Source organism: Entelurus aequoreus, linkage group LG12 (assembly GCF_033978785.1).
Source record: "Entelurus aequoreus isolate RoL-2023_Sb linkage group LG12, RoL_Eaeq_v1.1, whole genome shotgun sequence".
Classification (NCBI taxonomy): Eukaryota; Metazoa; Chordata; class Actinopteri; order Syngnathiformes; family Syngnathidae; genus Entelurus; species Entelurus aequoreus.
The window spans coordinates 64,932,830-64,960,736 of record NC_084742.1 but is presented as its reverse complement, the minus strand read 5'-3'; the positions used below and the strand labels follow the sequence as shown (position 1 = coordinate 64,960,736).

The window sequence follows — 27,907 nt, the reverse complement described above, 5'->3', positions numbered from 1 at the left end:
GCTGTGCCTGAGCCCATCTAAGATGGACTGATACAAAGTGGAAAAGTGTTCTGTGGTCTGACGAGTCCACATTTCAAATTGTTTTTGGAAACTGTGGACGTCAAAGAGGAAAAGAACCATCCGGATTGTTCTAGGCGCAAAGCGTAAAGGGCCGCATGTGTGATGGTATGCGGGTGTATTAGTGCCCAAGACATGGGTAACTTACACATCTGTGAAGGCACCATTAATGCTGAAAGGTACATACAGGTTTTGGAGCAACATATGTTGCCATCCAAGCGACGTTACCATGGACGCCCCTGCTTATTTCAGCAAGACAATGCCAAACCACGTGTTACATCAACTTGGCTTCATAGTAAAAGAGTGCGGGTACTAGACTGGCCTGCCTGTAGTCCAGACCTGTCTCCCATTGAAAATGTGTGAAGACTAAAATAGCACAAGGGAGACCCCCGGACTGTTGAACAACTTAAGCTGTACATCAAGCAAGGATGGGAAAGAATTCCACCTGAGAAGCTTGAAAAATGTGTCTCCTCAGTTCCCAAACCTTTACTGAGTGTTGTTAAAAGGAAAGGCCATGTAACACAGTGGTGAGCATGCCCTTTTCCAACTACTTTGGCACGTGTTGCAGCCATGAAATTCTAAGTTAATCTTTTATTGTTCAGAGTTAATAATGTAAATTTCGCTTTCTTAGTAAAAAAAACTGTCAAATTCCATTCCGTTTTTTTTAGGGTAATGTCTTTAGAACTCTCTCAGACATTGTGACTTTTGGTATTAGTGTTCCTGGGGGGAAAAGGGCCCCCAACACACATACTGTACAGCAGATTTTTACAGCTAAATGTGTCTATATCATTTTTAACCCCCCCACAGACACATTTTTTCCTCTCAATGTGGCCCCCGAGACAAAATATCTGCTTGGCTTTTTGTGTCGCCCTGAAAACTGGGTGTTGCTGAGGTTGAGGAGATTACAGAGCGCATTTGAACAATGTGTGCCGCTACACTTAAGATGACACCAGTGTGCACAAACCGGCTATTTTGAACAAAACCCGAGAGCTAATCAAAATGCTTTTTTGAAGATTGTATGCTATTTTGTAGCGTCCCGGAAGAGTTAGTGCTGCAAGGGATTCTGGGTATTTGTTCTGTTGTGTTTATGTTGTGTTACGGTGCGGATGTTCTCCCGAAATGTGTTTGTCATTCTTGTTTGGTGTGGGTTCACAATGTGGCGCATATTTGTAACAGTGTTAAACTTGTTTATACGGTACCTGTATCGCTGTTGATCAAGTATGCGTTGCATTCACGTGTGTGTGCGTACAGAATCTGCACATATCATGTGACTGGGCCGGCATGATGTTAGAATGGATGAAAAGCGGACGTGACGACAGCTCGTAGAGGACGTTAAAGGCAGTGCCTTTAAGACACGCCCCCAAGACTGTGGTCCGGGTGGACTACGAGATATAATGACTGATGAACACCTTGGTTGGATAATGAAGGTTGCCTCAGCTCAAAGCCTGAGCCCCGACATTAATGAACTAGCATCCCAGAAAAGATGGCAGGTATCTGGCTTGGGCACATCAGATTAGAACAGTGTGTTGCAAACTGAGCAGTTTAAAGTCCTGAATGGTTGCTTTATTCATTATTTTATTTTCAAATGTATTAGCCTGTGGAAAAAGTTAATATTGATGTTTACCTCAGAAGGCTGCAAATAGAAAAGAGGCATTACATTTTTATTTAAATTGTATTTGATATGCCCATCCATCCATCCATCTTCTTCCGCTTATCCGAGGTCGGGTCGCGGGGGCAGCAGCCTAAGCAGGGAAACCCAGACTTCCCTCTCCCCAGCCACTTCGTCCAGCTCCTCCCGGGGGATCCCGAGGCGTTCCCAGGCCAGCCGGGAGACATAGTCTTCCAGGGTTTCCCACACATTCATTTATTTGTGGCGGCCCGCCACGAAAGAATTACATCCGCCACAAATTTTTAAAAAATTGTTTTTATTTTTTTAATTTTTTTTAATTTTTTTGTCCTGTCCAGCTTCTCAGGCAAATCATATAGTTGATGTAGATGCCCATATCGGCTGTTCAGATTGACTTTACAAAAGAGAAGTGTAGGATACTTCTCTTGTTGCCTTATTTGTCTTTGACTTTATTAAATGTATTTATATTAGAAACACAACATGTGTATATAACAAAGGGTGCAAAGTCTGCAGGCAGTAGGAAACACATGGTTAAGTGTAGGGAGTAAAACTGATGGCAGTCTAAAGTTCAAGATTTTTGGAGCTCTTTGTTCAGTGGATCAGATGTTTGATCTACCACCACTACTGTTTTCTGTTTATTTGTTACTGACTGTGGCAGGACACCTCTGCCTCTGTTTCACTTTATGTTGCTGGTAAATAATATGGTTGTAGTAGTAGGCTAAAGTTAAATTATTTAGTATGCACTAATTAAAGGGGCAGAGCTTTGAGACATTTTAGCTTTTATATTTTATAAGATATATTTTTTGTAAGAACCACAATTAATAAATATATTTCAGTGAATAATTTATTGTTCAAATCTGTATATAAATATGTACATAAAGTGTTGTAATTATATTGTAAAATGGATGGATGGATGGACGTTTAAAACAAAACTATTATTAATTAGTAAGTATACATTTTTTTAGCCTTTTTAGAGAAAATCAAATCATTGTAGTTAATTATGCAAATTACTCGATGGTGTCATGGTGACCACGCCCATAGCCACGCCCCCACCGCCACAGGTATCTTGGCAGTTTATGGGAAACACTGTCTTCCCAACATCTCCTACCGGTCAGACATGCCCTAAACACCTCCCTAGTGAGGCGTTCGGGTGGCATCCTGACCAGATGCCCGAACCACCTCATCTGGCTCCTCTCCATGTGGAGGAGCAGCGGCTTTACTTTGAGCTCCCCCCGGATGGCAGAGCTTCTCACCCTATCTCTAAGGGAGAGCCCCGCCACCCGGCGGAGGAAACTCATTTTTTGATATGCCATTGATATTTTTTAATTATTATTATTATTTGAAACTGGATTTTGCACGTCACTATAAAGTTATATAAGCCTTGCTTGTTCAATGCAAAACTTGTTTGGGTCCCTATTAAAAGGTTAATTTGTTCAACCTTGGCCCGCCGCTTTGTTCACTTTTACATTTTGGCCCACTCTGTATTTGAGTTTGACACCCCTGCTCTTGAGTTTCCAATCATTTCCACAACTCTTATTTTGTTGTGATGTAGTGATTGGAGCACATACTTGTTGGTCACAAAAAAAAACATTCATGAAGTTTGGTTCTTTTATGAATTTATTATGGGTTTACTGAAAATGTGGTGGTCAAAAGTATACATACAGCAATGTTAATATTTGCTTACATGTCCCTTGGCAAGTTGACCTGCAATAAGGCGCTTTTGGTAGCCATCCACAAGCTTCTGCTTGACCACTTGACCACTAAATTGCTGCAGTTCAGCTAAATGTGTTGCTTTTCTGACATGGACTTGTTTCTTCAGCATTGTCCACACCTTTAAGTCAGGACTTTGGGAAGGCCATTCTAAAACCTTCATTCTAGCCTGATTTAGCCATTCCTTTACCACATTTTGAGGTTTGTTTGGGGTCATTGTCCTGTTGGAACACCCAATTGATGATTTTAGCTTGTCCTGAAGAATGTGGAGGTAATCCTCCTTTTTCATTTCCCATTTAAAGCAGCAGTTCCATTGGCAGCAAAACAGGCCCAGAGCATAATACTACCACCACCATGCTTGACGGTAGGCATGGTGTTCCTGGGATTAAAGGCCTCACCTTTTCTCCTCCAAACATATTAAAGTTAAAGTTCCAATGATTGTCACACACACATATTGCTGGGTATTGTGGCCAAACAGCTCAATTGTTGGTTTTTTTTGTGACCAACAAGTATGTGCTTCAATCACTTTATCACAAAAAAATAAGAGTTGTAGAAATGATTGTAAAGTCAAGACAGCCATGACATGATGTTCTTTACAAGTGTATGTACACTTTTGACCAGGACTGTATGTTCCTCCTGGTCCTTATAGTCCATAGCAGTGGTCCCCAACCTTTTTGTAGCTGCGGACCGGTCAACGCTTGAAAATTTGTCCCCCGGACCGGTGGGGGGTGGGGGGGAGGGTGTATTTTTAAAAAAAAAAATGTTATTATTATTTTTTTTTTTACATAAATAAATACAATCATGTGTGCTTACGGACTGTATCCCTGCAGACTGTATTGAGCTATATTGATATATAATGTATATATTGTGTTTTTTATGTTGATTTCATTTTTTTTTTTAAATTTAAAAAAAAATTTTATTATTTTTTTTTTTTTAAATTTCTTGTGCGGCCCGGTACCAATCGGTCCGCGGACCGGTACCGGGCCGCGGCCCGGTGGTTGGGGACCACTGGTCCATAGGTCATAAAAATCTAAATCATATCAACCGATATAAAACACTTCTATCGTGATACAGTTTTCAGCCAAATCGCCAAGCCCTTCTTTTTTCACTAAGGGCCACATAACCAAAAATCTAAGTATACAGGGGCCATTTTGATGTATATTTTTTTATTTCACAAAAAAAATAAAAAATACAGAACACAGACATATGTTACATATAGACCAGGGGTGTCCAAAGTGCGGCCCGCAGCTAATTGTTTCCCGGCCCGCCACACATTCTGGAAATGCTATTGCAAAATTAAAAAATAAACATTACAAAAAGTAGAATGAGGTGAAATCTAACTAGAAAAAGTTGCAATGTTGACACAAAAGCTGCCATGCAGGCTGTTTTTTTTTTCTTTTGTCTATCTTTATTTTTCTTTTTTTGCCATTGCTAAAAAAAAACCAAAAAAAACAATGTTATTATGAATTATTGACCTATTCAAGGCTCCAATTATTTCAAATATTTCACTTTAAAATGTTTTATGTGGAAAATATTGCATATATTGTGTGGTTGCCATACAAAAACATCAACGTTTTCTTTGACAAGAGAGCATAAAACAAACAAAATAATAGTTCAAACGTAAAATGGACAGATATATCTGAAGTTGATCTCGTAACTTAAGTGTTGAAAGTAAAAAAAAACAACTAATACAAATGTATCACTTTATGAGTGGGGCACTTTTTGGATCCCAAATATATTTAATGGGATTTTATTTATCTTTTCACTGTGATTACTCAAAAATAACAATTAATGAATATCAATGGTGTCCTGCATTATTGATATTTTTAAGGCTCTAATTACTTCACATCAAACATTGCTTCCTGAATGTTTTGGGCAGGGGGGAAATACTGCATATTTCACTTTTATTATAAAAAACTAAGTTGTCTTCACAGAAAAGGCATAAAACCTTTTTGGTTTTTTAAATTTTATATCAACCTGAAGTTGATATACTGTAGAGATTTACTGTAAGCGTTAAATAAAAAAAATAAAAAAATAATTTGACTTTTTTTTAACATTTTAATGACTTAGACCCTTTATGGTCCCCGGGAGCCCTAAAGGTAAAAAAAAAAAAAATCCATATATTTTGTTATGATTTGAAAATGAAAACTATCAAAATGGTCCCCGCAGGCTTTAATTTTTCCGTGTGCGGCCCTCAGTGGAAAAAGTTTGGACACCCCTGATATAGACGGAGTATTTAAAAACAAAACCTCGTGTCAGCTTTGTGTTATTGGTTAAAAATGTATTATGACTAGTTATTACAGGGGTGTCCAAAGTGGGGCCAGAGGGCCAATAGCGGACCAAAGCTTGAGTTTTGTTGGCCCGCAACGTATTGTCAAAAAAACAGAAAAAGAGCCAAAATAATGACAAAAAGCGGACTTTTTGTGGCCAACAGTAAAGGTTTGGGAACTGAGGAGACACATTTTTGAAGTGGAATTATTTCCCATTCTTGCTTGATGTACAGCTTAAGTTGTTCAACTGTCTCCCTTCTGCTGTGTTAGCCTTCACACATTTTCAATGGGAGACAGGTCTGGACTACAGGCAGGCCAGTCTAGTACCCGCACTCTTTTACTATGAAGCCACGTTGATGTAACACGTGGATTGGCATTGTCTTGCTGAAATAAGCAGGGGCGTCCATGATAACGTTGCTTGGACGGCAACATATGTTGCTCCAAAAGCTGTATGTACAACATCTTCTTTCGTTTAAAAAACATTTATATTATGTTTATAAAGTCAGTAAATACGTCAGTGGACACATGAGGACTTTGAATATGACCAATGTATGATCCTGTAACTACCTGGTATCAGATCGATACTTAAATGTGTGGTATCATCCAAAACTAATGTAAAGTATCAAAGAAGAGAAGAATAAGTGATTATTACATTTGAACAGAAGTGTAGATAGAACATGTTGAAACAGAAAATAACAGTAAATGAACAAGTAGATTAATAATCAATTTTTTACAGTTTGTCCTTTATAATGTGTACAAAATAATAGGTAGATAAATGACACAATATGTTACTGCAGACTAATTAGGAGCCTTTGTTTGTTTACTTACTAATAAAAGACAAGTTGTCTTGTATGTTCACTATTTTATTTTAGGACTAAATTACAATAATAAACATATGTTTCATGTAAAATAAGATTTTTTGGTTTAAATAAAGACAATAGTGACATTTTTTGTAGTCCCCTTTGATTAGAAAAGTATCCAAATACATTTTGGTACCGGTACCAAAATGTTGGTATCGGTACAACCCTACCCTGAAGTGGAGGGAGAGCCAATGCAGCGGCTTTAAAACTGGTGTAATGTGCGCCCGACACAATATGTTACTGCATACGTCAGCAGACTAATTAGGAGTCTTTGTTTGTTTACTTACTACTAAAAGACAAGTTGTCTAGTATGATCACTATTTTATTTAAGGGCTAAATGACAATAATAAACATATGTTTTATGTACCCTAAGATTTTTTGTTAAAATAGAGCCAATAATGCCATTTTTTGTGGTCCCCTTTATTTAGAAAAGTATCGAAATAATTTTGGTACCGGTACCAAAATATTGGCATATTGACAACACTAATAAATTGCCCCCCCCCACCCCGACACATGTTTTCCTCTAAAAAGGGGCCCAAAGGCTGTTCGTCGCAATGGAAGGTTTGGGCCGGACTGTGGGATCACAGACTGTGGCGATTTCTGAACTAAATCGCAAGATGGATCACATCATGGAGAAGCTCGAAAAGGACAAATTGAATATCAGAGCACCCAGCATGGACGAATAGAACAGACAAGTCATTGTATTGTCTGCTCGCGGAAAACAAACATCCTAATCTACAATTTGACTCCCTGGAATGGCCTTGACGCTGTGAACAACAGGAACGGGCTGTTCTGAAAACACCCCAGAGGACACCTCAATGATGGACGCTTTTGACCTCCCTCCCTCCTCAACGACACCTGGAGTCGAACTTTTGCAAATCGGCCTCAGTCTATGAACATTACATCATCACACACACACACACACACACACCCTCCCCAACCCCACGCCTTCACCACCGCTTGTTTCCCCTCGGGGTGATGGACGGCTGGCAGCGCTTCATAGCAGCAGTCGACCTCCAGGGCCCCAACTCCCCGCCCCTCTGTTGCGAGTTGTCGTGATTAAATGTAACGTGTTTATGTGTGCATTGCATGGAGGTTTTTCCCCACTCCAGACTAGGCCCCCTTAGGAGCCCAGTCTAGATTGTATTTTTTTACTCATCTTTTTCCCCAGCGTTTTACCTTTTTCTTATCTTTTACGGGGCGCCTTGTGGCGACCCATCAGCGTTCCTGTTCTGTAACCCTGTACACTGTTTGTTTGTCTCATCTTGAACGGGTTTGTGCTAAAAACATAGTTTCGTTGTACTTGTGCAATGACAATAAAGTCCTATCCTATCCTATGTGGGCCCCCCCGAGTCAAAATATTTGCCCAGTTCCACTTTATGGACTCCTAATTGTAGCATTTGCCTTCAGCTGTGTGCCCGCTTGGCTTCTTGTGTCGCCCTAAAAACTGGGTGGTGCCGAGGTTGAGGAGATTACAGGGCGCAGACCACGGGTGGAGACCCGCCGCACGCTATAGAAGGCCGGCCAACCACAGGGCTCCTCATCCAAACACGCAGGCAGTTAACCCGTCGTTTCGCCAAAAGCGTCGTCCTACTTGACGAATGTTATTGCGGAACATTCCGTGAGTCCAGCACAGTGCACGGGGGTCCGCCCGGGGTCCCAATAACAGCTCGTTAACTTATTAAGCCTTCATTTCCTCCCAGAGATGACTTCAAGTCAGACTTTGTTATCAAACATCTAAACCATAGCAATGTCTGTTACTCAGTTTTTTTGGGCAAGAACCAGGCGAGTGACCCCCCAAAAAGTCTGTTTTTATATGTGGACTATTACGCAACAATTAGTCCTGGAACCTAAGAGGAGGAGGAGGAGGAGTGGGAAACATTTTAAAGTAGCTGAATGGGGTGTAGTGTTGTCCCGATACTAATATTTTGGTACCTGTACCAAAATGTATTTCGATACTTTTCGGTACTTTTTGATGCTTTTCTAAATAAAAGGAGACCACTAAAAATGGCATTATTGGCTTTATTTGAACCAAAAAAATGTAATTTTAGGGTACATTAAACAGATGTTTATTATTGTAATTTAGTCCTTAAATAAAAAATAAATAAAATAAAATAAAAAAATCTTAGGGTACATTAAACATATGTTTATTATTGTAATTTAGTCCTTAAATAAAATAAATAAAATAAAATAAGATAAAATATAAAAAAATGTTAGGGTACATTAAAAATGTTTATTATTGTAATTTAGTCCTTAAATACAATAAATAAAATAAAATAAAAAAATATTGGGGTACATTAAACATACGTTTATTGTAATTTAGTCCTTAAATAAAAAAATTAAAAAAATCTTAGGGTACATTAAACCTGTTTATTATTGTAATTGAGTCCTTAAATTAAAAAAATAAAATAAATTAAATAAAATTAAATAAAATAAAAAAAAGTCTTAGGGTACATTAAACATATGTTTATTATTGTAATTGAGTCCTGAAATAAAAATATAAAATAAATAAAAAATAAAACAAAATAAAATTTAAAAAAATGTTAGGGTACATTAAACATGTGTTTATTATTGTAATTTAGTCCTTAAATAAAAATGTTTAGTAAAATACATGAAATAAATACAATCAAATAAATAAATAAATAAAATAAGTAAAATAAATAAAATAAAATAAATAAATATTAGGGTACATTAAACATGTTTATCAATGTAATTTAGTCCTCAAATAAAAAAATAAAATTAAAAAATCTTAGGGTACATTTAACCTATGTTTATTATTGTAATTCAGTCCTTGAATAAAAAAATTAAATTAATTAAATTAAATTTAAAAAAAGTCTTAGGGTACATTAAACATATGTTTATTATTGTAATTGAGTCCTGAAATAAAAATATAAAATAAATAAAAAATAAAACAAGATAAAAAAATTAAAAAAATGTTAGGGTACATTAAACATGTGTTTATTGTTGTAATTTAGTCCTTAAATTTAAAAAAATAAATAAAATACATATAAAAAAATAAAATTAATAAATATTAGGGTACATTAAACATATGTTTATCATTGTAATTTAGTCCTTAAATAAATCTTAGGGTACATGAAACATATGTTTATTATTGTAATTTAGTCCTTAAATAAAATAGTGAACATACTAGACAACTTGTCTTTTAGTAGTAAGTAAACAAACAAAGACTCCTAATTAGTCTGCTGACGTATGCAGCAACATATTGTGTCATTTATACACCTATTATTTTGTACACATTATGAGGGACAAACTGTAAAAAGTAATGATTAATCTACTTGTTCATTTACTGTTAATATCTGCTTATTTTCTGTTTCAACATGTTCTATCTACACTTCTGTTAAAATGTAATAATCACTTATTCTTCTCTTCTTTGATACTTTACATTAGTTTTGGGTGATACCACACATTTAGGTATCGATCCGATACCAAGTAGTTACAGGATCATACATTGGTCATATTCAAAGTCCTCATGTGTCCAGGGACATATTTACTGACTTTATAAACACAATATAAATAAATAAATAAACGACAAGATTTTGTGATGCTAAAAAATATGGATGCAATCATAGTAGTATCGACTAGATGCGCTCCTGTACTTGGTATCATTACAGTGGATGTCAGGTGTAGATCCACCCACGGCATTTGTTTACATTCAGGAACAACGTCATTAGCGGTGACGCTGGTGAGTTACGGTGTGTAGTGAAGCACGTTTAGCTTTTTCCTTGTCCTCCAGTGATAATGCTACTTGTAAAAAACTTACTTTATCATAAAAAAATTATCAAAATAATAAATAAAGATTTTGTGACAATAAAAAATATCGATGTAATCATAGTAGTATCGACTAGATACGCTCCTGTGCTTGGTATCATTACAGTGGATGTCAGGTGTAGATCCACCCATGGCGTTTGTTTACATTGTGACGCCGGTGAGCTATTGTATCCTCCTACGGTATGTAGTGAAGCATGTTTAGCTATTCCTTGTCCTCCAGTGATAATGCTACATGTAAGAAACTTACGTTATCATAAAAAAGTAATAAAAATAATCAATAAAAATGATTTTGTAACGATAAAAATATCAATGTAATCATAGTAGTATCGACTAGATACGCTTCTCTACTTGGTATCATTACAGTGGATGTCAGGTGTAGATCCACCCATGGCGTTTGTTTACATTGTGACGCCGGTGAGCTATTGTATCCTCCTATCGTGTGTAGTGAAGCATGTTTAGCTATTCCTCGTCCTCCAGTGATAATGGTACTTGTAAGAACTTACTTTATTATAAAAAAGTAATACAAATAAAAATAATAAATAAAAAAGACTTTGACGATTAAAAAAAAAGGATGCAATCATAGTAGTATCGACTAGATACGCTCCTGTACTTGGTATCATTACAGTGGATGTCAGGTGTAGATCCACCCATGGCGTTTGTTTACATTCAGGAACAACGTCATTAGCGGTGACGCCGGTGAGTTACGGTGTGTAGTGAAGCATGTTTAGCTATTCCTTGTCCTCCAGTGATAATGCTACTTGTAAGAAACTTACTTTATTATAAAAAAGTAATAAAAATAATAAATACAAAAGATTTTGTGATGATAAAAAATATAGATGTAATCACAGTAGTATCGACTAGATACGCTCTTGTACTTGGTATCATTACAGTGGATGTCAGGTGTAGATCCACCCATGGCATTTGTTTACATTGTGACGCTGGTGCGCTATTGTATCCTCCTACGGTGTGCAGTGAAGCATGTTTAGCTATTCCTCGTCCTGCAGTGATAATGCTACTTGTAAGGAACGTACTTTATTATAAAAAAAATTATAAATAAAGACTTTGTGACGATAAAAAATTAGATGTAATCATAGTAGTATAGATCCACCCATGGCGTTTGTTTACATGTTTGGCATGTTTAGCTATTCCTCATCCTCCAGTGATAACGGTACCTGTAAGAAACTTATTTGTCGCCACGCAGGCCAGGATTAGTGATTTAGAAGTAGCTAAAACAGTGCCGACGGACGTTAGCCGCGAGCTAGCTCGCCATGTCTTAAAGCACCTCTTCCTGAGGGTGTTTCAGTGTTAAAACTTCACCTTTATCTTTACTTTTTACGCCACAATGCGTCAGTTCTCCCTTTTCTGTCTACACACTGTCTGCTTGTAAGTACTCAGTGTATGTGCGCCGCCGAACATGCTCGTCTTCTTGTAAAACCAGCAATGCCACCACGTAATGACGCCGGAGGGGCGGTGGGGTGGTACTTTTTAGAGGCAGGTATAGTACCGAATATGATTCACTAATACCGGTATACCATACAACCCTACTGGGGTGGTTCCTTCAACTCCTCCTCGCCAATAATTGGTCTTCTTGTGTATATTAGCATCTGGACAAATATCCCTATTTATCACAGTGTACTGTATCAGTAGCAACATGGCTTATGGATTTAATATCGGGGATTATGTTCTCCTAATGAGAGCCTGTGAGACATTTTAAAAACATATAGAGAAAAAAGACTCACCAATTCCAGCTGAAGGCAGAAATGATCTCCCGGAATGAAGAAGAAAGAAGGGAAGGTGTAAAAGTTGCGTCTGGTGTGCTCTGCTGGACGGATGGAAGCCCAGATGGAAGGGGGACACTCAGCAGGTATGAATGAAGCTCTCAGGCGGGCGGTCAGCCGTGAAATAAGACGCGGAGGTCCCAACACCGCTGCGTGGGACCAGGGCAGACCTGCGTGCCGCTGCGTGGCCACTAAAACAGCGCGGACAGCGGCCTCTGGTGGTGGAAGGCGACGACACGGGAAAGAGCAGCCGACAACACTATCACTTAAAACTAACTACGAAAAGAGAAATGTAATTGCAAAAAAAAAAAAAAAGACTTTAAAAATTAAATAACCATTTTTAGGATAGGTTGCTGTGGCTTAATCAAACCAGCGTACTCTTTATTGTCATATGACGTCATTGTAGAGGTCTCTTTTGATTGGTCAGCTGTCCTCCAATCAGCTTACGCGAATGCCTTGTTTGGAGGCGTGGCTTTGCTGTTGATGACTGGCAGCTGCGTTGAGTTTCGCCGATCCTTCGCTGAATCTTACCAACTTTACTCACCAAACGAGGTTAAATGTGGAAAATAGATAAACGGAATAAATACTCGCAAATAATGAGCGACCTGAGGAGAATAAACAGTGTGGTCGTGAAGGTTAAAGGTGCTCCATTGGACAGGTGAGCTGCTAGCAGACTTAAGCTAACACACGTTCAGATAGTTAGGAACTACAGTATAAAAGTTCATAAATAACAAACACAAGATGTATGTAATAGCAATAAATGAATATTATATATGATATAACATGATGAAATGTACAAAGGCATGTTCAATTTAAAGGGGAACTGCACATTTTTGGGTAATTTTGTCTATTTGTCAATCATTATGTAAGATAAGATAATATAAGATTATACCATGAATTGATTAACGTGGGCCCCAACTTAAACAAATTGAATAACTTATTCGGGTGTTACCCGAATAAGTTACAGTGGTCAATTGTACGGAATATGTACTGTACTGTGCAATCTACTAATAAAAGTTTCAATCGATCAATCAAATAAGAATATTTTTCTTTTTTTATGCATTCTAACTCGTAAATAAACGCCGACAAAAGTCAGCCAACAGCGGAGGTAATAAAAGTAACTCTATTTACCTATAAAACCTAATCCCAGGAACACCGCTCCTACCGTCAAGCATGGTGGTGGTAGTATTATGCTCTGAGCCTGTTTTGCTGCCAATGGAACTGGTGCTTTACAGACAGTAAAGGGGACAATGAAAAAGGAGGATTACCTCTAAATTCTTCAGGACAAGCTAAAATCATCAGCCCGGAGGTTAGGTCTTGGGGGCAGTTGGGTGTTCCAACAGGAGAATGACCCCCAATCACACGTCAAAAGTGGTAAAGGAATGGCTATATCAGGCTAGAATTAAGGTTTTACAATGGCCTTCCCAAAGTCCTGACTTAAACCCCATTGAGAACATGTGGACAATGCTGAAGAAACAAGTCCATGTCAGAAAACCAACACATTTAGCTGAACTGCACCAATTTTGTCAAGAGGAGTGGTCAAAAATTCAAGCAGAAGCTTGTGGATGGCTACCAAAAGTGCCTTATTGCAGTGAAACTTGCCAAGGGACATGTAAGCAAATAATAGCATTGCTGTATGTATACTTTTGACCCAGCACATTTGCTCACATTTTCAGTAGACCCATAATAAATTAATAAAAGAAACACACTTCATGAATGTGCTCCAATCACTCCATCACCAAAAAAATAAGAGTTGTAGAAATGATTGTAAACTTAAGACAGCCATGACATGATGTTCTTTACAAGTGTATGTAAACTTTTGACCACGACTGTATGTAACGTAGTAACAGGCACATTCCTAATAATGTTCATTGTTTACGTATTTTGCTCATTTTAAGAATACGGTGGCATGTTAATATATAATTCCCTTCAACAACAACACTACTAATCATGCAGACTTCACAAGAGACAAGTTGGGACATATTTCTGAGGGTGAATATAAGGAGGATGACCTACAATTTTTAGAAGCTGTGTGCTAAAAAAAGATGCAGCTTTAGTGAAACATTAAACATGTAGCAGTATTGCTAAGTGCTAATCAAGATATACAAACTACAAACATAATAAAACATCACTTACAGTACAATGTCTGTTCTCACTGGGATGCCGACTGATGGGATGTTTATATCTTCCCGTTAAGATGAAGAATTAATCATAATTCTCACACAGGTGGGTGCAAACAAGCGTCTTTTCGTGTCTTTCTCGCCATCTCTGGTTCTACGTTGATGTCTAAGTTGACCAACTTCTCGGATTATGGCCACAACCTTCTACTATCCAGGTGAGAGACATGATTTATAATCTAGAACAGGGGTATAGAACAGTGGTGCAACAGGGGTATATATATGTATATATATATATCAGTGTTTCCCATAAACTGCCAAGATACCTGTGGCGGTGGGGCGTGGCTATGGACGTGGTCACCATGACATCATCGAGTAATTTGCATAATTTACTACAATGATTTGATTTTCTCTAAAAAGGCTCAAAAAATGTATACTTACTAATTAATAATAACAGTTTTGTTTTAAATATCCATCCATCCATCCATTTTACAATATAATTACAACACTTTATGTACATATTTATATACAGATTTGAACAATAAGTTATTCACTGAAATATATTTATTAATTGTGGTTCTTACAAAAAATATATCTTATAAAATATATAAGCTAAAATGTCTCGAAGCTCTGCCCCTTTAATTAGTGCATACTAAATAATTTAACTTTAGCCTACTACTACAACCATATTATTTACCAGCAACATAAAGTGAAACAGAGGCAGAGGTGTCCTGCAACAGTCAGTAACAAATAAACAGAAAACAGTAGTGGTGGTAGATAGACACAGAGCTTCATCAAACATTTGATCCACTGAACAAAGAGCTCCAAAAATCTTGAACTTTAGACTGCCATCAGTTTTACTCCCTACACTTAACCATGTGTTTCCTACTGCCTGAAGACTTTGCACCCTTTGTTATATACACATGTTGTGTTTCTAATATAAATACATTTAATAAAGTCAAATACAAATAAGGCAACAAGAGAAGTATCCTACACTTCTCTTTTGTAAAGTAAATCTGCACAGCCGATATGGGCATCTACATCAACTATATGATTTGCCTGAAAAGCTGGAGAGGACAAAAAAAAAAGTTTTTTATTTATTTATTTTTTTTAAAATTTTAATTATTTTATTTTATTATTATTTTTTTATTTGTGGCGGGCGTAATTCTTTCGTGGCGGGCCGCCACAAATAAATGAATGTGTGGGAAACACTGTATATATATATATTAGGGCTGTCAAAATTATCGCGTTAACGGCGTTAATTAATTTTTGGAATTAATTACGTTAAATTTTTTAACGTAATTAACGCATGCGCAGAATCCCTCCACCCATACTTCCCATAATTCCTCCCGACACTGAACGGAGCAGCAACATGGAGCAAGACGAACAGGTTGGCCCTCTGGAGGGATTTAAGTTTAAGAAGAACAAAGATGGAACAATAAATAAACAGACAGTCATTTGTACGCACTGCAACAGAGAGTTTCAGTTTCACCGAACCTGTTCAAGCCTTAAATACCATCTCAACGCTAAACATGCATTTGTGGGGGCTTCCAGTGCTACACCTGGCTTGCGTCAGACAACCCTGAGTGAACGCAGACCAGTAAGCAAGTCCAACTCGGATAAATTAACTAACACAATTGCCAAATGGGTCGCAAAGGACTGTAGACCGATTTGCATTGTTGAAGATAAGGGCTTCGCTGATGTTTTGAAAGTGGCGTCCCTCGATACATCCTACAAGCCACCATGCAGAGGCACAATAATGAAAAGTATCCACGCACTCTATGAAACAGAAAAGGGGAAAAAAGAGGCGGCTTTAGCTCAAGCGGAATATGTCGCCCTGACAGGAGACCACTGGACGTCAGTGAGTAACACAAATTACTTGGGAGTAACTGCACATTTAATAACTAAAGCATGGGAATTGCAGTCCTTTGCGCTAACTATAATGAAAACGGAAGAACGCCACTTTGCAGAGGCATGTGCAGAACAGTTTCAAACTGTGGCATGCAAGTGGGAAATTGAAAGAAAAGTTACAACCATTGGGACTGACAGTGCACGCAATATGATTGCTGCGGCTCGTATTCTACCATACGAGCATATGCCCTGTATCGCGCACGTCATACAGAGAAGCATCACTGTGAGTCTCGCTGACAGCGGATTTGTTCCTGCATTAGCCAAGTGTCGCAAGATTGTGGGACATTTTAAACACAGCCCGGCAAACTTAACGGAGCTGAATGCAGAGCAGGTGAAACTCGGACAGCAGCAGGAGCCACTGATCCAAGACGTTCCAACGCGGTGGAATTCCACACTTGAAATGGTCAAACGCATCATCCCCAATCAAGCAGCAATAAAAGCAACCCTGGATCAACAGCAGCATAATCTCGTCATGCTGACGCCAGCAGAATGGGATAAACTCCAGAGACTGGAGACCCTTCTAGAGCCCTGCCGGTAAGCCTTCCATCATATAATGTGGAAATTCATTGTAGGCTGAAATTAAATTATTAAACCAAACGTTAATCTACTATTAAATGTAACAACTTGCATTCAAGTAATTTACTTGAGTCTTTCTCCTTCTCTCTCTCTCTCTCTCTCTCTCTCTCTGTGTGTGTGTGTGTGTGTGTGTGTGTGTGTGTGTGTGTCTGTGTGTGTCTGTCTCTGTGTGTGTGTGTGTCTGTCTGTGTGTGTCTGTCTGTGTGTGTGTGTGTGTGTGTCTGTCTGTCTGTGTCTGTCTGTCTGTGTGTGTGTGTGTGTGTATCTGTCTGTGTGTGTGTGTGTGTGTCTGTCTGTGGCTGTGTGTGTGTGTGTGTGTGTGTATCTGTCTGTCTGTGTGTGTGTGTGTGTGTGTGTGTGTCTGTCTGTCTCTGTGTGTGTGTGTGTGTGTGTGTGTGTGTATCTGTCTCTGTGTCTGTGTGTGTGTGTGTGTGTGTGTGTGTATCTGTCTCTGTGTCTCTCTCTCTGTGTGTGTGTGTGTGTGTGTGTTTTCCACTGCAGGTATGTGACTCAGATCCTGGGTGGGGAGGCCTACGTCTCCTGCTCAGTGGTACTACCTGCCCTCTGCCACTTACACCGTGTAATGGAAACTTCTGATGAGGACCCTGCATACATGATTAGATTTAAGACCAAATTCAAAGACGACCTAGGCTCCCGCCAAGAACACACCAACAATGCATGGCTCAAGATTGCAACCGCACTGGACCCACGTTTTAAGGACTTGAAAAGTGTGCCCAAGGCAGACAGAGAGGAGGTGTGGACCAAACTTGGAGGCCTTCTGCGTGAATCACCTGGAAGACCTTCACACACTACTGAAGATGGGCCACCCAAGAAGAAAATGAACCTTCTTCTACAGCTGGGCTCAGATTCAGAATCAGATGAAGAGGTACAGCCTGACAGAGCCTTACACAGGTACAGAGCAGAGCCCACCATTGAAATGACGGACTGTCCCTTGCAGTGGTGGTCATCTCATGCAGGAGCCCATGACAAGCTGGCTCCGTTGGCTCGGAAATATCTAGCCACTCCTGCATCCTCAGTTCCCTGTGAAAGACTCTTCTCACTTGCCGGTCACATTGTGCAAAAGAAGCGGTCAGCTTTACTCTCAGAAAATGTGGACAAATTGGTTTGCCTCAGTAACTGGCTAAAGGATGAATAGAGAAGCGGGCCACATGTAATTGTGTAGGCCATGTTCTTTTGGTTTGATAAAAAAGAGAAATCTTTGTTTTTCCTTTGTTGAAGAGAAATGGCCAAGATGGCTAGTGTGTTACAGAAGGAGACACCATCCTATTTTGTTTTACTATTTCAGTTTCATTTAAATAAGAGACGCCATCCTATTTTGTTTTCCTATTTTGACGAGGAAATGTCATTGTAAAAAACAGGATGTTATTAAAATAAACATGCATACATATGTTAAATGCACATGTCTTCTGTCATTTATCTTTCAATTCCCACAAAAATATACAGTTAATGGCATATTTTGGACATAGTTCGAATGGTGATTAATCATGATTAATTAATTTTTAAGCTGTGATTAATCTGATTAAAAATTTTAATCATTTGACAGCCCTAATATATATATATATATATATATATATATATATATATATATATATATATACCCAGTATATTAGGGGTGTAATGGTACATGTATTTGTATTGAACCGTTTCGGTACGGGGGTTCGGTTCGGAGGTGTAACGAACGAGTTTCCACACGAACATATTAAGTAGCCGCCTAAGCTAAAGTCTTAACAAGCTGCTCCGCTTCCTTCTGCCTCTGTCTCTGTCAGTACTCTACACAGCACCCAGCATTGTCCCACCCACACAACCATCTGATTGGTTACACACAGAGCGGTAACAGCCAATCAGCAGTGTGTATTCAGAGCGGTAACAGCCAATCAGCAGTGCGTATTCAGAGCGCATGTAGTCAGTGCTTAGCATCAGGCTGCGGACTCTCCCCAAATGATAATAAACACCTCCCAGTCAACTACTATCACTATGAGCCCGTTGACCTTCTAGAAATATAAACGGCAGCTCAGCTCGCTCGCAGTCCTGGCTTGAGGTGAAGGCTAATTCGCTTTTAGCGTAACATTAGCTCATTTTGCGGTGTGTGTGTGTGTATGTGTGTGTTACGGACAGCAAAGACCTGTCTGTCTGTTATTTCACTTTACTTTTTTCTGTGTTGATTGAGCTGTGTTGAAGGAGCAAAAAAGGACATGTTAAATGAAGAGTTTCTGTCTCTGATAGTTGATATAATAATGTAACTGCATCATTAAGCCTACATGAACTCAATGGTGTTCAGGGATGAATAGGCTCTCCTATAGCTATTGTACAATTTTTTCAGCTATAGTTACATTAATCATTAGTAATGCAGCAGCCTATTTTTGAATGGCAGGGTCCCTGCTATCACATGTTGATAAAAATATAACATTTACATAATAAAAATCAACTACAGGCTGAGGGAACTCTCCTGAAGGAATCAATAAAGTACTAACTATCTATCTATGTAATAAATTAAGCATGATGAGTTGACTTGAAACTGTTTAATGTTGCACTTTTTATATGTAGAAGAAAAGTTTTGTCATTTTATTTAATCTGAGCAACAACTTGAGGCACTTTAATGTTGATTAACGTGGGCAGAATTATTATAGTGTTCCCAACGTTAAAAGGATAAAGCCATTGTTTACAAATTTGGTAAATAAATAACCAAAACATTTATATTTTGTTTTCTTACTGTACCGAAAATGAACCGAACCGTGACCTCTAAACCGAGGTACGTACAGAACCGAAATTTTTGTGTACCGTTACACCCCTAATATATATATATATATATATATATATATATATATATATATATATATATATACACACACACACACACACACACACAAATAAACACATAGCCTCAATGTGCCCCCCCCCCCCAAGTCAAAGAATTAGGGACCCCTGTTTTAGAATTAACTTTCACCAACTCAATATGTCAGTATAGCAGGATAAGTTAGTTAGCTCTCTGTAATTACGGCGCCGCTAAAAATAGATCGCCTGCGTCAGTGCTTATAATAACAATATTGCTAATATCGATATTCAAGTCACGACATGTAAATGGAATATTGTTGGCGGTTATTCTGTTTTTTAGAGGGCTACATTTGTACCTACTTCGTACTTTAACGACTTAGAATGCATAGAAAAAAGGAAAAAATGTGTTCTTGTCTTACATAAGGATTGTGAATGATAGGCAAAATACATTTGAAAAAAGGTGCACCTTAACAGCACTCTGATTTTTATGTAGTCTTAGTTTGAGCCACAAGGGGTCAGCAATGCACAGCTTTTGGGAATGATGTGTTGCTGTCATTCTTAGTGGGTCTTAAAGAAGAATAAATGAGAAAAGATTTTGACTTTCAATCTTTTTAGAGGTGTGCATGTGGAATATAATACACTTTAAGTGAGATGAACACCTTTCTTTTTGTTTAGCTTTGCAACAGATTCTGTAGTGCTTGATTATAAATGGTGCCATTTGTTGTCATGAATGTTTCATATCAAATACTTCTTGTTAATTTGCTTTAGCTTCAGCCTCGGCCAAGTGAGCATTGAGTGTTGATACTTAATTGTTAGGTTTTTGGCTGAAGTATGTCAAGAAGAAAATGTCTGTTAGCCACCGAGCGCCCTCCCTCCCACTTGAGTCACTTCTCCTCTGTGGTTGCGCGCCCTGCGCTTTTTACGCACTACTCCAGAGCGACAACAGCAGGGTGACAGTCCCGATATGAAAGTCCGGCTGATGATGTTGCTGCTGTCGATTGTTCTCATCAGTCTTCTTTGGCCGGAAGCAAGTCGCTGCTCGGTGGCAGGTGTAAACTTCACCGTGGTAGGAGACATCCGCCACTTTGTCACCACGCCCGATGCCGTTTACATAGCGGCAGCAGACAGGCTGTACCAGCTGAACCGCGACCTGAGTCTGGTCCGGACCGTGAACCAGAGAGGGGTCCTCACTGGCAAAAGTGATTCTGCGCAGTTCTACAAAGTCCCGGAGAAGGCTGAATGGAACGCAACGTTCAGCATCAACATGCTGTTGCCCTTTTTGGCGAATAAAACGCTCATCAGCTGCGGCGTAACGGACAACAAGTGCGGATACTGCGAGCTGCTGGCGCTGGCCAACATCTCCAGGGTAGTCTACAGGGAGAACATTCTAGTGGGACCCTCAAGGCCCCTGAGCGCGTCCGTGGCATTCTTGGTGTCTGTGGCCAGCCATGACGTTTACATTATGACCGCCATAGAGCAAAGCAAAAACCAGACCTCACAGAACACGTGCTCCCTCTCGGATACCGAGGTGCTGTACCTCTATGACACCGTTCACCACCAGAATAAAAAAGCAGGGAACGAAGGAGGCATCTTCTCCATCTCTGGTGACTCTGCCACCCCGGTCTTTAGAAGCAAAGGCAACGTGGACTTTGTGGATGGATTTCAGATAGATACTATCATCTATCTTTTTGCCAATGTGCCTTCTTCCGAAGTCGGCGGTAACAAAGTCCGCCTCCTATGGCTCCAAACCAAACCAAATAAAGTGGATACCATGAAGTCGTTCCGAGGATCGTCCCTCATCATTCCCGGGGGGAAAGGCAGCAGACTCGTAGCCTCCTCTGTGGTCTCGGGCCGGGCCCTCTGGGTCGGCGTGTTCAGTAAGGACGGAGAGCCGAGCAACACCAAGCTGGTTCTGTTCGACATCACCCCTGATCTGAACATAAAAGAAAATGATGATCAAGACTTCAGTACCTCAACTAAAACCTACAATCCCACTAAGGTTGGTCCATCACCTGGGTCACCATTTTGGCTGCAGAAGGACATGGATATCCTTTGACATCAAGACTTGTTGTCAACTTGGATTGTCCGTCTAACGCCAGTGTTTGTGCTCCTCAGCCTAGAGAGCTGCAGCCGCAGAAGGTGCTCTTCAAGAAGACCTCCATGACTTCTGTACTGGCTGTGACACAAGGAGCGTGGATAGTCGTCTTCATCGGGACAGGAGACGGCCAGCTCATTAAGGTAGGTCTGGACCCCGACTTAAACAAGTTGAAAAACTTATTCGGGTGTTACCATTTAGTGGTCAATTGTACGGAATATGTACTTCACTGTGCAACCTACTAATAAAAGTCTCAATCAATCAATCAATCAATCAGTCAGTAGTTGTCTGACATGTGACTTACCAACCTTTTCATTCATCTACACCTGGCCCAGAATAACTGAAAGTGTGTCCGTGCAAAGCAAACCCATTTTTGCGGTCAACGTGTGCTACGGATGGTCCCGTCGCTAATCGTCTGTGGTCACGTCTAATTGATAGACAGCCATTCATTGCGCTTTTTGCGTCTTACTCCTTGTAACCTGGCATGAAAAAGTCATTGGACTGCTGCGAACAAGACCAACATGTTCTTAATGTCGCATGCTTGCCCCTTGAGGAAGTCAAGCAGGAACAAAGAGTACGAGACCTAGGATAGTTTCACAATGCTGTGGCACTCTTCCTCTTCCTTAACCTCCTGAGACATTTGATTTAAATTGCATTAAATATTTGTCTTAGTGGCAGTTCTTTCATCACATCATCTGTTTTCTTGTTAAATATTTTTGTAAAACAAACATTTGTCGCTCTACCTACCCATATTTCTTTATATATTTTATTTGTACATATACATTATAGAATAGAATAAATGATAAATGATAAATGGGTTGTACTTGTATAGCGCTTTTCTACCTTCAAGGTACTCAAAGCGCTTTGACAGTATTTCCACATTTACCCATTTACCCATTCACACACACATTCACACACTGATGGCGGGAGCTGCCATGCAAGGCGCTAACCAGCAGCCATCAGAGGCAAAGGGTGAAGTGTCTTGCCCAAGGACACAACGGACGTGACTAGGAAGGTAGAAGGTGGGAAATGAACCCCAGTAACCAGCAACACTCCGATTGCTGGCACAGCCACTCTACCAACTTCGCCACGCCGTCCCAATAGAATAGAAAGTACTTTATTGGGGGGAAATTCAGCACCACAGAATAGAATAGAAAGTACGTTATTGATCCCTGGGGGAAATTCAGCACCACAGGGATCAATAAAGTACTTTCTATTAGTGATGTCCGATAATGGCTTCTTTGCCGATATCCAGATATTGTCCAACTCTTAATTACCGATTCCGATATCAACCGATACCGATATATACAGTCGTGGAATTAACACATTATTATGCCTTATTTTGTTGTGATGCCCCACTGGATGCATTAAACAATGTAACAAGGTTTTCCAAAATAAATCAACTCAAGTTATGGGAAAAAATGCCAACATGGCACTGCCATATTTATTATTGAAGTCACAAAGTGCATCATTATTTTTAACATGCCTCAAAACAGCAGCTTGGAATTTGGGACATGCTCTCCCTGAGAGAGCATGAGGAGGTTGGGGTGGGGGGAGTAGGGGGTAGCGGGGGGTGTATATTGTAGCGTCCCGGAAGAGTTAGTGCTGCAAGGGGTTCTGGGTATTTGTTCTGTTGTGTTTATGTTGTGTTACGGTGCGGATGTTCTCCCGAAATGTGTTTGTCATTCTTGTTTGGTGTGGGTTCACAGTGTGGCGCATATTTGTAACAGTGTTAAAGTTGTTTATACGGCTACCCTCAGTGTGACCTGTATGGCTGTTGACCAAGTATGCATTGCATTCACTTGTGTGTGTGAAAAGGCATAGATATTATGGGACTGGGCCGACACGCATAGGCAGTGCCATTAAGGCACTGCCCAATATTGTTGTCTGGGTGGAAATCGGGAGATGTTCGGGAGGGGCACTGAAATTTGTGAGTCTCCCGCGAAAATGGGGAGGGTTGGCAAGTATGACTGGAAGACGCAACTGCTCTGTCCGTGTGCCACTCCATATAACGGCTTTTTAAAGAGTCACAAATTTACTTTTTGAAACCGATACCGATAATTTCCGATATTACATTTTAAAGCATTTATAGGCCAATAATATCGCCAGTCCGATACTATCGGACATCTCTACTTTGTATCCTATTCTATAAAGTATATGTACAAATAAAATATATAAAGAAATATGGGTAGGTAGAGCGACAAATGTTTGTTTTACATAAAATATTTAACAAGAAAAAACAGATGATGTGATGAAAGAACTGCCACTATGTCCACAACAAAGGACGTTACCTACAAAATTACAGGCCAAAAGTTTGGACACACCTTCTCATTCAATGAGTTTGCTTTATTTTCATGACTATTTACATTGTAGATTGTCACTGAAGGCATCAAAACTATGAATGAACACATGTGGAGTTATGTACTTAACAAAAAAAAGGTGAAATAACTGAAAACATGCTTTATATTCTAGTTTCTTATAAATAGCCACCCTTTGCTCCGATTACTGCTTTGCACACTCTTGGCATTCTCTCCATGAGCTTCAAGCACACCTGTGAAGTGAAAACCCTTTCAACTGCATTGACATACTGAAAGTTAACTGTAGATTATAAACCAGGCCTCTAACCTGGATAGTAGACATAAACTGAGAAGTTGGTCAACCTGGACATCCAACTTCAAGACAAAGATGGCGAGAAAGACACACAAAAAAGCTTTTTTCTGCGTTTGTTTTTATGTTTTTACCTGGATTGTGATTAATTCTCCATTATATAAACGGGAAGATATAAAATTCCATCAGTCGGCATCTCCAGTAAGAGCAGATGTTGTACAGTATGTTATTGTTTTATTTATGTTCATAGTCTGTATATCTTTATTATTTAGCACTTAGCATTAGTGCTACTTGCTGGACCTAATTACTACTCAGCTTCTAAAATGTGTAGCTCATCGTCCGTATATTCGGGCTCAGAAATATGTTTCTGGATCATCATTTGTCCCAAAGTGGTCTTTGTGGTCTCTCACAAAGTCTGCCATGATCAGTAGTAGTGTTGTTGTTGAAGGTGAACGTTGTGATGCGTCTGTGAAATTAATACACCGCTGTACGCTTAAAATGAGCAAATTATGTCAATATTACATGTTATTGTGAATGTTACTAGATACTACATATATACTTACATCATGTATATATTACATGTTATTATGAATGTTACTGCATGACATATATACTTACATCATGTATATATTACATGTTATTATGAATGTTACTACATGACATATATACTTACATCATGTATATATTACATGTTATTATGAATGTTACTACATTACATATATACTTACATCATGTAAATATTACATGTTATGAATGTTACTAGATACTACATATATACTTACATAATGTATATATTACATGTTGTTATGAATGTTACTACATGACATATATACTTACATCATGTATATATTACATGTTATTATGAATGTTACTACATTACATATATACTTACATCATGTAAATATTACATGTTATTATGAATGTTACTAGATACTACATATATACTTACATAATGTATATATTACATGTTATTATGAATGTCACTACATGACATATATACTTACATCATGTATATATTACATATTATGAATGTTACTACATTACATATATACTTACATCATGTAAATATTACATGTTATTATGAATGTTACTAGATACTACATATATACTTACATCATGTATATATTACATGTTATTATGAATGTTACTACATGACATATATACTTACATCATGTATATATTACATGTTATTATGAATGTTACTACATTACATATATACTTACATCATTTAAATATTACATGTTATTATGAATGTTACTAGATACTACATATATACTTACATAATGTATATATTACATGTTGTTATGAATGTTACTACATGACATATATACTTACATCATGTATATATTACATGTTATTATGAATGTTACTACATTACATATATACTTACATCATGTAAATATTACATGTTATTATGAATGTTACTAGATACTACATATATACTTACATAATGTATATATTACATGTTATTATGAATGTTACTACATTACATATATACTTACATCATGTAAATATTACATGTTATTATGAATGTTACTAGATACTACATATATACTTACATGTATATATTGCATGTTATTATGAATGTTACTACATGACATATATACTTACATCATGTATATATTACATATTATGAATGTTACTACATTACATATATACTTACCCGCATTGACCGGCTTCTGTTAAGAAGAAGGTTAAATCAGTCGGATGAAACTCAGCGGCAGGAAGAAACCCACAGTCCGCAGAGCATCAGCACCCTGCAGGATGAGGGGGAAGCTTCAGGCAGAACCACCAGTCCAAGACCATACCCAGTACACCGCAAAAAGGAAAACATGCAAGGACGTAAGCCGTTGGTGAAATGGCCAAAGTCTAACAGCAAGGAGTGGGAAACGGAGGGTGTGGCATGGAGGGGGGTGTACCTGGGACGCTAGGTACACCGTTGAGCCCTCTGGAGACGTCGTGGGCTTCAATCAACGAAACGTCGATGAAGCAGGGTGCCCACCCGAAGACCCCAATGACATACTTACCCTCCCTTTCACCACTCCACACCGACTGCTACCGTCAGGATTGTTCCGACTTACCAAGGGATTGAAACATCTAGTTCTATTTGCTTTACTTACATCATGTAAATATTACATGTTATTATGAATGTTACTAGATACTACATATATACTTACATCATGTAAATATTACATGTTATTATGAATGTTACTACATTACATATATACTTACATCATGTAAATATTACATGTTATTATGAATGTTACTACATTACATATATACTTACATCATGTAAATATTACATGTTATTATGAATGTTACTAGATACTACATATATACTTACATAATTATATATTACATGTTATTATGAATGTTACTACATGACATATATACTTACATCATGTATATATTACATGTTATTATGAATGTTACTACATTACATATACCGTATTTCCTTGAATAGCCGCAGGGGCGCTAATTAATTTAAAACCTCTTCTCACTCCTGCGGTTACCAAAACCATGCGGAATGAGCAAGCATGCTCTAATTATTTTAAAACCTCTTCTCACTCCGGCGCATACCTTATCATGAAAAACACATTTAATAAAAAAAACGTTATTATGATCTTACCTTTACTTGTAGATGGGTCCATGTGCAGCTGCTTCTGATCAAAGGCAGTCTTTCTCATCTTTCTTCAATTTTAAAAGTCTCTGGAGATATTCCTTTAATTATTACCTCCTGCTTCGATTGAAAGTCCAGTTTAGAAAACGGTTTTATTTTAGATATGTAATCCTCCATGTTAAAAGTGCAAGCAAACAATTGCTGCATGCTTGCTGCTTGTTGTCTTCTTCTGCAGTACCTGTCTCCTGCAGTACTGGTAGTCGCAAGAAGGACCACTAGCGCCCTCTACCACCTGGAGGCGGGAGTCATTTAATGACTCATATTTGACCCGGCGGAAGTGCCAAGCATGCGCTAATTATTTTGCGAAACGAGTTTGACCCGGCTGTAATTCTAGGCAGGCGAATACTATATTCCCGGCGCCAATTCAAGGAAATACGGTATACTTACATCATGTAAATATTACATGTTATTATGAATGTTACTAGATACTACATATATACTTACATCGTGTAAATATTACATGTTATTATGAATGTTACTACATTACATATATACTTACATCATGTAAATATTACATGTTATTATGAATGTTACTACATTACATATATACTTACATCATGTAAATATTACATGTTATTATGAATGTTACTAGATACTACATATATACTTACATCATGTATATATTACATGTTATTATGAATGTTACTACATTACATATATACTTACATCATGTAAATATTACATGTTATTATGAATGTTACTACATTACATATATACTTACATCATGTAAATATTACATGTTATTATGAATGTTACTAGATACTACATATATACTTACATCATGTATATATTAGATGTTATTATGAATGTTACTACATTACATATATACTTACATCATGTAAATATTACATGTTATTATGAATGTTACTACATTACATATATACTTACATCATGTAAATATTACATGTTATTATGAATGTTACTAGATACTACATATATACTTACATCATGTATATATTACATGTTATTATGAATGTTACTACATTACATATATACTTACATCATGTAAATATTACATGTTATTATGAATGTTACTA

The 27,907-nt window shown here is 38.1% G+C and overlaps 2 protein-coding genes across 5 annotated transcripts in view; one reads left to right on the top strand and one right to left on the bottom strand.

Annotated features, from left to right (window-relative positions):
* The window catches only part of rerg (RAS-like, estrogen-regulated, growth inhibitor), an 81,380-nt gene extending 69,035 nt beyond the window's left edge, over positions 1-12,345 (bottom strand). For both annotated transcript variants that reach the window (XM_062066463.1, XM_062066462.1), the window contains exon 1: positions 12,053-12,345. The gene's annotated coding sequence lies outside the window, so the exon portion shown is untranslated. The remainder of the gene's footprint in view (positions 1-12,052) is intronic.
* plxnc1 (plexin C1) overlaps positions 1-27,907 on the top strand; it is a 113,491-nt gene that overhangs the window by 32,976 nt on the left and 52,608 nt on the right. The window contains exons 1-4 of one of the 3 annotated variants that reach the window (XM_062066456.1): positions 12,529-12,749; positions 14,318-14,426; positions 20,500-21,487; positions 21,604-21,726. In XM_062066456.1, coding sequence (XP_061922440.1) covers positions 14,374-14,426; positions 20,500-21,487; positions 21,604-21,726 — 1,164 coding nt within the window. In that variant the 5' untranslated portion in view covers positions 12,529-12,749; positions 14,318-14,373. Of the gene's footprint in view, positions 1-12,528; positions 12,750-14,317; positions 14,427-20,499; positions 21,488-21,603; positions 21,727-27,907 lie in introns of those variants that run through there. The other 2 variants (XM_062066457.1, XM_062066455.1) reach the window with 2 other exon arrangements.